The sequence below is a fragment of the Cherax quadricarinatus genome, unplaced genomic scaffold (genome assembly GCF_038502225.1).
Source record: "Cherax quadricarinatus isolate ZL_2023a unplaced genomic scaffold, ASM3850222v1 Contig424, whole genome shotgun sequence".
NCBI lineage: Eukaryota > Metazoa > Arthropoda > Malacostraca > Decapoda > Parastacidae > Cherax > Cherax quadricarinatus.
Window position 1 is genome coordinate 54359 of NW_027195450.1, and position 15518 is coordinate 69876.

Sequence of the window (15518 nt, forward strand, 5' to 3'; positions counted from 1 at the left end):
CTTAATACAGAAAACACTCGACTTACGACTTGTAAATGTTTCTGTACAATGCTTATACTTAATCATATGAATCTTATCCAGTAACATACAGTGGACCCTCGGTTATTGGCCGTAATCCGTTCCAGAAGCTCGGCCTAAAACCAAAATGGCTGAAAACCGAAATAATATTTCCCATAAGAATTAATGTAGATACAATTAATCCATTGTTGTCACTTGTTGTGACGCTCGTGTTGGCGCTCGCTGTGATGCTTGTGTTGTCGCTTGCTGTGACACTTCCTGTGGCGCATGCTGTGACACTGGCTTTGACGCTGGCTGTGACGCTGGCTGTGACGCTCTCTATGATGCTCTCCGTGATGCTGGCCGTGGCGCTGGCCGTGACTGGCTGTGACGCTGGCTGTGACGCTGGCTGTGGCGCTGGCTGTGGCATTGGATGTGGCACTGGCTGTGACTGGTTGCGACTGGCTGTGATGCTTGCTGTGATGCTTGCTGTGGTGCTGGCTGTGACGCTGGCTGTGGCGCTGGCTGTGACGCTGGCAGTGTCACTGGCTGTGCCTAGCTGTGACTGGCTGTGACGCTGGCTGTGACGCTGACTGTGATGCTGGCTGTGACGCTGGCTGTGGCGCTGGCTGTGGCATTGGATGTGGCACTGGCTGTGACTGGCTGCGACTGGCTGTGATGCTTGCTGTGATGCTTGCTGTGGTGCTGGCTGTGACACTGGCTGTGGCGCTGGCTGTGACGCTGGCAGTGGCACTGGCTGTGCCTAGCTGTGACTGGCTGTGACGCTGGCTGTGACGCTGACTGTGATGCTGGCTGTGACAATGGCTGTGGTGCTGGCTGTGGCACTGGCTGTGGCACTGGTTGTGATGCTGGCTGTGATGCTGGCTGTTGTGCTGGCTGTGACTGGCTATGGTGCTGGCTGTGATGCTGTGATACTGGCTGTGACACTGGCTGTGACGCTGGCTGTGATGCACGCTGTGATGCTGGCTGTGACGCCGGCTGTGATGCTGGCTGTGATGCTGGCTGTGACACACTCCGTGATGCTGGCTGTGACGCTGGCTGTGATGCATGCTGTGATGTTGGCTGTGACGCTGGCTGTGATGCTGGCTGTGATGCTGGCTGTGACACTGGTTGTGATGCACTCCGTGATGCTTACTCTGACGCTGGCTGTGTTACTGGCTGTGGTGCTGGCTATGACGCTGGCTGTGACTCACACTGTGATGCTGGCTGTGATGCTGGCTGTGACGCTGGCTGTGACGCTGGCTGTGATGCTGGCTGTGATGCACGCTGTGATGCTGGCTGTGACGCCAGCTGTGATGCTGGCTGTAACACTGGCTGTGACACACTCCGTGAGGCTGGCTGTGACGCTGGCTGTGATACTGGCTGTGACGCTGACTGTGACGCTGGCTGTGACGCATGCCGTGACGCTGGCTGTGATGCTGGCTGTGACGCTGGCTGTGACGCTGACTGTGACGCTGGCTGTGACACTGGCTGTGACGCTGACTGTGAGGCTGGCTGTGACTCACACTGTGATGCTGGCTGAGATGCTGGCTGTGACGCATGCCGTGACGCTGGCTGTGATGCTGGCTGTGACGCTGGCTGTGATGCTGGCTGTGACACTGACTGTGACGCTGGCTGTGACTCACACTGTGATGCTGGCTGAGACGCTGGCTGTGACACACTCCGTGATGCTGGCTGTGACACTGGCTGTGATGCTGGCTGTGACTCACACTGTGATGCTGGCTGAGATGCTGGCTGTGACGCTAGCTGTGACGCTGGCTGTGACACACTCCGTGATGCTGGCTGAGACGCTGGCTGTGATGCATGCTGTGACGCCGGCTGTGACGCCGGCTGTGACGCCGGCTGTGATGCTGGCTGTGACACTGGCTGTGACGCTGGCTGTGACGCTGGCTGTGATGCTGGCTGTGACGCTGGCTGTGACACATGCCGTGATGCCGGCTGTGATGCTGGCTGTGATGCTGGCTGAGACGCTGGCTGTGACACATGCCGTGATGCCGGCTGTGATGCTGGCTGTGATGCTGGCTGTGATGCTGGCTGAGACGCTGGCTGTGACACATGCCGTGATGCCGGCTGTGATGCTGGCTGTGACGCTGGCTGTGATGCTGGCTGAGACGCTGGCTGTGACACATGCCGTGATGCCGGCTGTGATGCTGGCTGTAACACTGGCTGTGACACTCCGTGATGCTGGCTGTGACACTGGCTGTGATGCTGGCTGTGACTCACACTGAGATGCTGGCTGTGACGCTAGCTGTGACGCTGGCTGTGACACACTCCGTGATGCTGGCTGAGATGCTGGCTGTGATGCATGCTGTGATGCCGGCTGTGACGCCGGCTGTGACGCCGGCTGTGATGCTGGCTGTGACACTGGCTGTGACGCTGGCTGTGACGCTGGCTGTGATGCTGGCTGTGACGCTGGCTGTAACGCTGGCTGTGATGCTGGCTGTGACGCTGGCTGTGATGCTGTGATGCTGGCTGTGACGCTGGCTGTGATGCTGGCTGTGACGCTGGCTGTGACGCTGGCTGTGACGCTGGCTGTGACGCTGGCTGTGACGCTGGCTGTGACGCTGGCTGTGACGCTGGCTGTGACGCTGGCTGTGACGCTGGCTGTGACGCTGGCTGTGACGCTGGCTGTGACGCTGGCTGTGATGCTGGCTGTGACGCTGGCTGTGATGCTGGCTGTGACGCTGGCTGTGACGCTGGCTGTGACGCTGGCTGTGACGCTGGCTGTGACGCTGGCTGTGATGCTGGCTGTGATGCTGGCTGTGACGCTGACTGTGACGCTGGCTGTGATGCTGGCTGTGACGCTGACTGTGATTCTCTACAAAATGTTTTTCTCAAATTCCTTGTTGGTCAAGTAATGCACCTGGGTTCCTGGGTTCTTGGGTTCCTGGGTTCCACTGTATTACTGTTAAATTACTATTTTTGCCATTACTGTTTCTACCATTATTATTACCATTACTACCATCACTATTACTACCATTACTACCATCACTATTACTACCATTACTACCATCACTATTACTACCATTACTACCATCACTATTACTACCATTACTACCATCACTATTATTACCATTACTACCATCACTATTATTACCATCACTATTATTACCATTACTACCATTACTACCATCACTATTATTACCATTACTACCATCACTATTATTACCATTACTACCATCACTATTACTACCATTATAATTACTACCATTATTATCAGTAGAAGAATAATTCACTTGTAGCTGAGTAGTACTCTGTATATCAAATATCACTATGAGGCCTGGTCTCAGACCGGGCGAGGCCTGGTCTCAGACCGGGCGAGGCCTGGTCTCAGACCGGGCGAGGCCTGGTCTCAGACTGGGCGAGGCCTGGTCTCAGACCGGGCGAGGCCTGGTCTCAGACCGGGCGAGGCCTGGTCTCAGACCGGGCGAGGTCTGGTCTCAGACCGGGCGAAGTCTGGTCTCAGACCGGGCGAGGCCTGGTCTCAGACCGGGCGAGGCCTGGTCTCAGACCGGGCGAGGCCTGGTCTCAGACCGGGCGAGGCCTGGTCTCAGACCGGGCGAGGCCTGGTCTCAGACCGGGCGAGGCCTGGTCTCAGACCGGGCGAGGCCTGGTCTCAGACCGGGCGAGGCCTGGTCTCAGACCGGGCGAGGCCTGGTCTCAGACCCGTAACTCTCTCCAGGTAAACTCCAGGTAAACTAATAATAATTGTTCATTTGTTCACTGTACATACAGAATATTGTTCATTATAAGCACAATATTGTTCATTTGTTCACTGTACATACAGAATATTGTTCATTATAAGCACAATATTGTTCATTTGTTCATTATAAACACAGATTATTATTCACTATAATCATGTTCACTATACATTGTTCATTTGTTCATTATAAACACAGATTATTATTCACTATAATCATGTTCACTATACATTGTTCATTTGTTCATTATAAACACAGATTATTATTCACTATAATCATGTTCACTATACATTGTTCATTTGTTCACTGTAAAACTATTAAACCATGAACATTGTCTAAACCTTTGGTACCCTGTGTTGGGCTCTTGCTCCTGGTCCAGGACGGGTCACGACGTCGGACATCGGGTGGAGTGTACCTGCAGCTTGTCAAGTCACTGCCGAGCCTTGGCAAGGCGGAGCTCCAGCGCATCTTCCCGCAGGAGGAGTCACGCTCCTCGCAGCAGTGGCGCAAGCGTAAGAGAGCCCACCGTCGCCGCGAGCGTCATGAGTCCAAGCCCCAGGGTAAGTGGCCCTCGCCAGTCCTGGGTTCCTTGTCATCAGTCTGGGGGATCCATCATGCTTCTTTGTTATACCTGGTGTTCCTTGTTATACCTGGTGTTCCTTGTTATACCTGGGCTTCCTTGTCATACCTGGTGTTCCTTGTTATACCTGGTGTTCCTTGTTATACCTGGTGTTCCTTGTTATACCTGGTGTTCCTTGTTATACCTGGGCTTCCTTGTCATACCTGGTGTTCCTTGTTATACCTGGTGTTCCTTGTCATACCTGGTGTTCCTTGTTATACCTAGTGTTCATTGTTATACCTGGGCTTCTTTGTCATACCTGGTGTTCCTTGTTATACCTGGCATTCCTTGTCATACCTGGTGTTCCTTGTTATATCTGGGCTTCCTTGTTATACCTGGGCTTCCTTGTTATACCTGGTGTTCCTTGTTATACCTGGTGTTCCTCATCATACCTGGGCTTCCTTGTTATACCTGGGATCATACCTGGGCTTCCTTGTTATACCTGGTGTTCCTTGTTATACCTGGGCTTCCTTGTTACACCTGGGATCATACCTGGGCTTCCTTGTTATACCTGGTGTTCCTTGTCATATCTGGGGTTCCTTGTCATATCTGGTGTTTCTTGTCATACCTGGTGCTCCTTGTCATACCTGGGGTTCCTTGTCACACCTGGTGTTCCTTGTCATACCTGGGGTTCCTTGTCATACCTGGGGTTCCTGTCATACCTGGTGTTCCTTGCCATACCTGGTGTTCCTTGTCATACCTTTTGTTCCTTGTCATACCTGGGGTTCCTTGTCATACCTGGGGTTCCTTGTCATACCTGGGGTTCCTTGTCATACCTGGTGTTCCTTGTCATACCTTTTGTTTCTTGTCATACCTGGTGTTCCTTGTCATACCTGGGGTTCCTTGTCATACCTGGTGTTCCTTGTCATACCTTTTGTTCCTTGTCATACCTGGTGTTCCTTGTCATACCTGGGGTTCCTTGTCATACCTGGTGTTCCTTGTCATACCTTTTGTTCCTTGTCATACCTGGTGTTCCTTGTCATACCTGGGGTTCCTTGTCATACCTGGTGTTCCTTGTCATACCTTTTGTTCCTTGTCATACCTGGTGTTCCTTGTCATACCTGGGGTTCCTTGTCATACCTGGTGTTCCTTGTCATACCTTTTGTTCCTTGTCATACCTGGGGTTCCTTGTCATACCTGGGGTTCCTTGTCATACCTGGTGTTCCTTGTCATACCTTTTGTTCCTTGTCATACCTGGTGTTCCTTGTCATGCCTGGTGTTCCTTGCCATACCTGGCATTCCTTGCCATACCTGGCATTCCTTGTCATACCTGGTGTTCCTTGTCATACCTGGTGTTCCTTGTCATACCTGGTGTTCCTTGCCATACCTGGCATCCTTGTTATACCTGGTGTTCCTTGTCATACCTGGTGTTCCTTGCCATACCTGGTGTTCCTTGTCATACCTGGTGTTCCTTGTCATACCTGGTGTTCCTTGTCATACCTGGTGTTCCTTGTCATACCTGGTGTTCCTTGTCATACCTGGTGTTCCTTGTCATACCTGGTGTTCCTTGTCATACCTGGTGTTCCTTGTCATACCTGGTGTTCCTTGTCATGCCTGGTGTTCCTTGTCATACCTGGGGTACCTTGTCATACCTGGTGTTCCTTGTCATACCTGGTGTTCCTTGTCATACCTGGGGTACCTTGTCATACCTGGGGTACCTTGTCATACCTGGGGTACCTTGTCATACCTGGGGTACCTTGTCATACCTGGGGTACCTTGTCATACCTGGGGTACCTTGTCATACCTGGTGTTCCTTGTCATACCTGGTGTTCCTTGTCATACCTGGGGTACCTTGTCATACCTGGGGTACCTTGTCATACCTGGGGTAACTTGTCATACCTGGTGTTCCTTGTCATACCTGGTGTTCCTTGTCATACCTGGGGTACCTTGTCATACCTGGGGTACCTTGTCATACCTGGGGTACCTTGTCATACCTGGTGTTCCTTGTCATACCTGGTGTTCCTTGTCATACCTGGGGTACCTTGTCATACCTGGGGTACCTTGTCATACCTGGGGTACCTTGTCATACCTGGGGTACCTTGTCATACCTGGGGTACCTTGTCATACCTGGGGTACCTTGTCATATCTGGGGTACCTTGTCATACCTGGGGTACCTTGTCATATCTGGGGTACCTTGTCATACCTGGGGTACCTTGTCATACCTGGCACCCCTACAACACACCTGTTGTTAGTCTCTGCCCGGGCCAACACAAACATCAATCAGAGTGACGGCCAGTCTAATGCCGTGTCTTATCACCATATCTGTTATACTCAAGTATTGGAAGGTTGGCAACACCTCACTTGCTATATGCAGTCCTTTCACTTATAAAGTTCCACTATATGCAGTCCTTTCACTTATAAAGTTCCACTATATGCAGTCCTTTCACTTATAAAGTTCCACTATATGCAGTCCTTTCACTTATAAAGTTCCACTATATGCAGTCCTTTCACTTGTTCCACTATATGCAGTCCTTTCACTTATAAAGTTCCACTATATGCAGTCCTTTCACTTATAAAGTTCCAATATTTACAGTCACTTATAAAGTTCCTCTGTATAGTCACTTATAAAGTTCCACTGTATACAGTCAGTTCACTTATAAAGTTCCACTATATACTTAGATTGATGTCTTACATTGATGACCCTTGTTGATGTCTTACATTGATGACCCTTGTTGATGTCTTACATTGATGACCCTTGTTGATGTCTTACATTGATGACCCTTGTTGATGTCTTACATTGATGACCCTTGTTGATGTCTTACATTGATGACCCTTGTTGATGTCTTGCATTGATGACCCTTGTTGATGTCTTACATTGATGACCCTTGTTGATGTCTTACATTGATGACCCTTGTTGATGTCTTACATTGATGACCCTTGTTGATGTCTTACATTGATGACCCTTGTTGATGTCTTACATTGATGACCCTTGTTGATGTCTTACATTGATGACCCTTGTTGATGTCTTACATTGATGACCCTTGTTGATGTCTTACATTGATGACCCTTGTTGATGTCTTACATTGATGACCCTTGTTGATGTCTTACATTGATGACCCTTGTTGATGTCTTACATTGATGACCCTTGTTGATGTCTTACATTGATGACCCTTGTTGATGTCTTACATTGATGACCCTTGTTGATGTCTTACATTGATGACCCTTGTTGATGTCTTACATTGAAGACTCATGTTAATGTCATACATTGACTGTTGTCATTGATGTCACACAGGAGAGGACGCGAGGGAGGAGGAGCTGCAGCTGGGGGGTGTGTTGTCAGATGACCCTGGGGGGGCCAAGTGCCCCGGCTCCACCCCGGTCACCTCGCCCCGGCCGTCAGACAACGAAGATGACCCCGGACCCCTGGTGAGTACCGGGCCCTGGGGGCCAGTGACTCCTTGTTCCAAAGGGGAAGTGACCTCTGGTGAGTATCATGCCCTGGGGCAGTGACCCCTTGTTCCAGGGGGCAGTAATCCTGGTGAGTAACATGCCCGGGGGCAGCAACCCCTTGTTCCTTGGGGGCGACGACCCCTCGTCCCCTTATTTCGACTTGACAATGGTTCAGCTTACACTTGTGTACCAGTAAATTGATGACCATCTGTACACTTGTGTACCAGTAAATTGATGACCATCTGTACACTTGTGTACCAGTAGAGATGAGGCTCACAGTAAACCCTGGATAAGTGTAACCACAGGCACCAAATCCATGGATCCTGGGGCTCTGCTGTCTTCTTGTTTTACTCAGACAGCAGGTTAAGTAGATGGTGTAGATGTACAGTGGACCCCCGCATAATGATTACCTCCGAATGCAACCAATTATGTAAGTGTATTTATGTAAGTGCGTTTGTACGTGTATGTTTGGGGGTCTGAAATGGACTAATCTACTTCACAATATTCCTTATGGGAACAAATTCGGTCAGTACTGGCACCTGAACATACTTCTGGAGTGAAAAAATATCGTTAACCGGGGGTCCACTGTATTTTGACATAGTGATGTCAGGTACTGCTCGCATCCTCAACCTGTTTTAATTCATTATTATTAATACAAAAGAAACGCCAAACCTATGAAGGTCATGAGGGTCATACGGCGTCTGTTTTAATTCACAGTACCGAGACTCCCTTATGTATGAATATTCATGTTGTGAACTTTCAATAATATGAACAATTTGTATACATTATAAATATTGAAAGTTAAGACACATGTGCAACATCTGGATATCTTTATTGTAGACGTTTCGCCATCCAGTGGCTTTATCAATACAGATTCTAGGACATAATAGGAAGACAGTAGAACTATATACAAAAGATGAGGTAATCAGTCCCTCGGCCTTGGAGTTAGTGTTCACAGCATCGTGGTGGAGGAGAATCTGGAGAAAAGGCAAGAAGACTGGCGGTTCAGAGGACATCTACAAGACCTTCTTCACGGCTTCTGCAACTAACCCATCTCTTTGGGAAGGACCTACTTTCACTGGGGAATCACGCCTACCAGTGACTGCCCTCGTCTGCTGCCCGTCCCTATCCACTGACGCCTATATAACCGCCAGTCTTCTTGCCTTTTCTCCAGATTCTCCTCCACCACGATGCTGTGAACACTAACTCCAAGGCTGAGGGACTGATTACCTCATCTTTTGTATATAGTTCTACTGTCTTCCTATTATGTCCAAGAATCTGTACTGATGAAGCCACTGGATGGCGAAACGTCTACAATAAAGATACCCAGATGTTGCACATGTGTCTTAACTTTCATATTGTCGGTATTGTATACCTGTCTTGCACATTATAAATATTGTTTTGCATTTATTTTTTACTCTTCAATACTGGTATTTAGTTAGGTTATGGTAGTTATTTATTTACTCGTTTATGTATTTATATTGACTTAGATTCACTGTAAGTCAAGGTCCACCTGATAGATTTCTCTTAAGATGAACCTAGTATGGGCCAGTAGACCTTCTGCAGTGTTCATTCTTATGAAGATGGTCCCCTCAAGGGAGGTTCCTTGATGCTGGTGAGGGACTCTTGTTCTAGGAAATTGGATCTGTGCTCCAGTTCCCTGGATCAAGCCTGAATACCTTCCACTCCCCTCCCACATGTGCTGTATAATCCTATGGGTTTAGCGCTCCCCCGTGATTATAATAATTATAATATGAAGATGGTGATGGGAAAGTCAATATTTTGACACTGTGATATTGATAGGTCCTACACGAGTCCTGAACACGTTTTAGTCCAGACCGATTCATCTTACATTTGAACCTGGTATGGGCCAGTTGGCCTTCTGCAGTGTCCTTCCAAATGCATTTTAATCTAGACTAACTGATTTCTCTTTTTCCAGATAAACCAGCTATCTCCCTCTGGATTGCCAGACTTGATATCCATATCCAAGCCACCAGTTCTTGCTGACCCCAGGGCTTGCAAGCCAGACAGCACCCTAGACACTTTCAATGGGGGCTTCCTGAATGTGGGGACTGATGTGCAGGAGGTCAAAGAGGACGACAGGACTGTAGAAGCCTACGACGAGGACTTTCTTGACATCCACACCAATGAGGAGATGGAGCTCTTTTGATGCCGTCTGTCTTGTTGTAGCCACAACCTGTTGAAGATGCGTTTAGGACTATTAAGACGTGAGGTGAACCTATATTCTAGCCAGAACCTGTTGAAAATGTGTTTACCTGTGCCAAGACAGGAGGTAAACCTGTATTCTAGCCAAAACTTGTTGAAAACCTGTCTAGAACTGTCAAGACATAAAAAAGACCTGTACTCTAGCCAGAACTTGTTGAAAACGTGTCTAGACCTGTCAAGACACACGGTAAACCTGTATTGTAGCCAGAACCTGTTGAAAACCTCTCTAGAACTGTTAATACATGAGCTGAACCTATATTCTAGCCAGAACCTGTTGGAAACGTGTTTACCTGTGTCAAGACACAAGGCAAACCTGTATTCTAGCCAAAACTTGTTGAAGACCTGTCTAGAACTGTCAGGACATAAGGCAGACCTATACTCTAGCCAGAACCTGCTGAAGACACGTCTAGAACTGTCAAGACATGAGGCAATGCATTCAAAATGCATAGAATACACAGTGTCAGCCTTTAGGCCTAAGTGTTGAACTCAAGAGAGCTGGTGTTCTTCTGAACAGTGTTATTTTACTGAACAATGGTATTGTTCCACTCTACGTACAGTGAACCCTCTTATAAGACTCCACATACAGTCAACTCTCTTATAATACTCCACCGAGCACTGTGATTTTTAGTTTAAGCGACTGAAGAAGTTCACCAACAATGTCACATGAAAGGCCTTCATAAATTCAATTGTAGAAAATATTTGGAGTGTAAGACAGTTGACTGTAGCATTAATGTCATCAGATTGATGATATTGTTGTCCAGTATCCACAGATTGATGAATAAAACACATGTACAACATCTGGATGTCTTTATTGATGAATAAAACACATGTACAACACCTGGATGTCTTTATTGATGAATAAAACACATGTACAACACCTGGGTGTCTTTAATGGTGAATAAGACTTATGCAGTGAGTCCCTGTTTAGTGGCTGGAGACCCAGTAGTAACAGAAGACCAACCCAGGTCTTCTTCAGTGGCTGGAGACCCAGTAGTAACAGAAGACCAACCCAGGTCTTCTTTAGTGGGTGGAGACCCAGTAGTAACAGAAGACCAACCCAGGTCTTCTTTAGTGGCTGGAGACCCAGTAGTAACAGAAGACCAACCCAGGTCTTCTTTAGTGGCTGGAGACCCAGTAGTAACAGAAGACCAACCCAGGTCTTCTTCAGTGGCTGGAGACCCAGTAGTAACAGAAGACCAACCCAGGTCTTCTTTAGTGGGTGGAGACCCAGTAGTAACAGAAGACCAACCCAGGTCTTCTTTAGTGGGTGGAGACCCAGTAGTAACAGAAGACCAACCCAGGTCTTCTTTAGTGGCTGGAGACCCAGTAGTAACAGAAGACCAACCCAGGTCTTCTTTAGTGGGTGGAGACCCAGTAGTAACAGAAGACCAACCCAGGTCTTCTTTAGTGGCTGGAGACCCAGTAGTAACAGAAGACCAACCCAAGTCTTCTTTAGTGGCTGGAGACCCAGTAGTAACAGAAGACCAACCCAGGTCTTCTTTAGTGGCTGGAGACCCAGTAGTAACAGAAGACCAACCCAGGTCTTCTTTAGTGGCTGGAGACCTAGTATTAACAGAAGACCAACCCAGGTCTTCTTTAGTGGGTGGAGACCCAGTAGTAACAGAAGACCAACCCAAGTCTTCTTTAGTGGCTGGAGACCCAGTAGTAACAGAAGACCAACCCAGGTCTTCTTTAGTGGCTGGAGACCCAGTAGTAACAGAAGACCAACCCAGGTCTTCTTTAGTGGCTGGAGACCTAGTATTAACAGAAGACCAACCCAAGTCTTCTTTAGTGGCTGGAGACCCAGTAGTAACAGAAGACCAACCCAGGTCTTCTTTAGTGGCTGGAGACCCAGTAGTAACAGAAGACCAACCCAGGTCTTCTTTCTCTTTTCAATATATATATATATAAGGTGAATAAGTTCTGTAATGTTTTATCCAGATTTTATTGAGTATAATTTTAAGCTTCTTGATTTCCTTAGTAAATTAAATAATTGATAAAAGCACCTTATAGGTGGGACATGAACAATTCATGTATATACTTGCCTTTAACACTTATATATACAGTCACTATCCATGGGGAAGTGGAACAGAATTCCTCCGTAAGTCATGCGTGTTGTAAGAAGCGACTAAAATGTTCCGGGAGCAAGGGGCTAGTAACTCCTTCTCCTGTATACATTATTAAAGTTAAAAAGAGAAACATTTGTTTTTCTCTTTAGGCCACCCCGCCTCGGTGGGATGCGGCCGGTGCACTGAAAGACAAGAAAGACATCGTCACTATAGTTTCATAATCAACAAACACAATACAGTGGACCCTCGGGTAACAGCGGCATTGGCTAATGCCAAAATCAGATTACAGCACGTTTTTGCATCAAAAACGCCCAAGAACTCGGTTAAGGGCATTCGTTCCGAAAGTGTCCATGTAGCCTGAGCCCACGTAAAGCCAGTGTGCCATTGTTTACAAGCCAGGGAGGACGATTCCATGCATACAAGCGATATATTTTGTATTATTCCATTTTTTTAGTGCTTGTAACTGCTAAATAAGCCACCATGGGGCCCAAAGAAAGCTTCTAGTGCCAACCCCGTGGTAACGAAGGAAAGAAACACAATAAAATTCAAGAAAAAACTCGTAGTAAAGTACCAAAGTGGAGGAGGAAGAGAGAGAGGAGACTGTGCCTTCTGCAGTGATTCACTGATTCTACAATATGTATGATAATAAAGCAGGTGTCAATAAAGGCTAAAGTGCCAGCCAGCGATCAAGTGTAGAATTAACAGTGTAGTGAGTAAGCGATAGAAAAACGACACGAAAGTAACTCTCCAATGTTGTTGGATGTGTATAAGGCCGCTGAACATATGCCGCCCTGCTATCTTCCACCACCCTAAACCTCTGCCAACATCTCCTCCATCAAACTAACTAATTAAACTAACATCTCCTCCAAGGTAAGTGTAAATATAAAAGTGTAAGTATAAAAGTAAATATAAGTGTAAATATAAAAGTGTAAGTATAAAAGTAAATATAAGTGTAAATATAAAAGGACCCCAATGGAAATACATAAGTCATTCTTGACTTTTTTGAGTCATCTTAGGTACTTTACACGAATGCTGCTATGTATGATAATCTATGTACGTAACTGTATTTGTGTATACCTGAATAAACTTATTTATTTATAAATTAAAGTGTAAATATTTCTTATTTATAAATTAAAATGTAAATATTTCTTATTTATAAATTAAAATACAAATATTTTTTATTTATAAATTACATAGATTGTTTAAGTGTGATGGTGTTGATGGGTTGTGGTGCCGCCGCCGGTGATGGTGTTGATGGGTTGTGGTGCCGCCGCCGGTGATGGTGTTGATGGGTTGTGGTGCCACTGCCGCCACCACTAATATGTACAACTTCTCTCAGTGGTCATTATAAACCCAACAACAACACTTCCACCACTTACTCCTCGCATACATTATGACATATTTTATTCATTCTAGAGTATATATCATGTTTCTATGTTATTAATATTGTTTATTATGCCAGATTAGATGAATTGTGATAGATAAATAAGCTACAGAGATTATATTAGCATCATATTGAAGCATAATAAACTCATCTCCCTCTCCCCTCCTACCTGTCTGCCATACACCAACAAAAGCATATAAATCTATAGGGGAAGGAAGGAGGGGTAGGGGTCGTCCTTGAAAGGGTTGGAGAGAGGGGGTAAAGGAGGTTTTGTGGGCGAGGGGCTTGGACTTCCAGCAAGCGTGCGTGAGTGTGTTAGGAGTGAATGGAGACGAATGGTACTTGGGACCTGACGATCTGTTGGAGTGTGAGCAGGGTAATATTTAGTGAAGGGATTCAGGGAAACCGGTTATTTTTATATAGTCGGACTTGAGTCCTGGAAATGGGAAGTACAATGTTGCCTGCACTTTAAAGGAGAGGTTTGGGATATTAGCAGTTTGGAGGGATATGTTGTGTATCTTTATACGTATATGCTTCTAAACTGTTGTATTCTGAGCACCTCTGCAAAAGCAGTGATTGTGTGTGAGTGTGGTGAAAGTGTTGAATGATGATGAAAGTATTTTCTTTTTGGGGATTTTCTTTCTTTTTTGGGTCACCCTGCCTCGGTGGGTCACCCTGCCTCGGTGGGTCACCCTGCCTCGGTGGGTCACCCTGCCTCGGTGGGTCACCCTGCCTCGGTGGGTCACCCTGCCTCGGTGGGTCACCCTGCCTCGGTGGGTCACCCTGCCTCGGTGGGTCACCCTGCCTCGGTGGGTCACCCTGCCTCGGTGGGTCACCCTGCCTCGGTGGGTCACCCTGCCTCGGTGGGTCACCCTGCCTCGGTGGGAGACGGCCGACTTGTTGAAAAAAAAAAAAATGTATATCTATATTTAACCTTTAAAAAAAATATTTTTTGTTGTTAATACTTTTGGCTGTCTGAAATGGATTAATTGGATTTACCTTATTTCTTATGGGGAAAATTAATTTGGCTAACGACAAAATCAGTTAAAGGCAAGCTCTCTAGAATGGATTAATGCCGTTACCCGAGGGTCTGCCGTACATGACTGAGATCTCCAACACAGTGAATGATGTACAGTATGAGGTTCCTTTACACCCTCATTAATCACTTATATACACAAATTTACTACAGTTGGAACAGGTTAGAGACTTCATCACGAGGCTTGAGTGGGTATACAACACAAACTTAGTCTAAAAACAAACCATACCACGGGCGGGGATAGAACCCACGATCAGAGAGTCTCAAAACTCCAGACTGCGGTCTGGAGTTTTGAGATGAGAGACTCTCTGTTCGCGGGTTCTATCCCCGCCCATGGTATGGTTTGTTTGCATTCGAGTCAAAATTGCTTCACAGAGTGGATAACTACACAGGCGTAATCCACCAAGACTCACAAAATCGTAATGACACGATTGCAAACAAACCATACCACAATCTGGAGCTTTATGACTGATTGTGGGTTCTAACCCCACCCGCAGTATGGTTTGGTAATCCACCAAGTACGTATTTCCAACACAAACATAATTCAACAATCTCTCGCTCATACTGAGAGATCCCAGTGATATATTATTTGTTGATTAAGAAACTATAGTGACTGTATATATAAGTGTTAAAGGCAAGTACATGTACAGTGGACCCCGGTTTATATTTTTTCACTCCAGAACTATGTTCAGGTGCCAGTACTGACAGAATTTGTTCCCATAAGGAATATTGTGAAGTAGATTAGTCCATTTCAGACCCCCAAACATACACATACAAACACACTTACATAATTGGTCGCACTGGGAGCTGATCGTAAACTGGGGGTCCCCTGTATATACATGAATTGTTCATGTCCCACCTATAAGGTGCTTTTATCAATTATTTAATTTACTAAGTAAATCAAGAAGCTTAGTATTATACTCAATAAAATCTGGATAAAACATTACACAACTTATTCACCTTATATATATATATATATTGAAAAGAGAAAGAAGACCTGAGTTGGTCTTCTGTTACTACTGGGTCTCCAGCCACTAAAGAAGACCTGGGTTGGTCTTCTGTTACTACTGGGTCT

General features: G+C 46.6%; 1 protein-coding gene across 1 annotated transcript in view; it reads left to right on the top strand.

Annotated features, from left to right (window-relative positions):
* Phax (phosphorylated adaptor for RNA export) overlaps positions 1–10791 on the top strand; it is a 41019-nt gene extending 30228 nt beyond the window's left edge. The window contains exons 7-9 of the mRNA XM_053794557.2: positions 4099–4279; positions 7571–7704; positions 9668–10791. Of these exons, the coding sequence (XP_053650532.1) occupies positions 4099–4279; positions 7571–7704; positions 9668–9898 (546 nt within the window). The 3' untranslated portion in view covers positions 9899–10791. The remainder of the gene's footprint in view (positions 1–4098; positions 4280–7570; positions 7705–9667) is intronic.
* The last annotated feature ends 4727 nt before the right edge of the window (positions 10792–15518 follow it).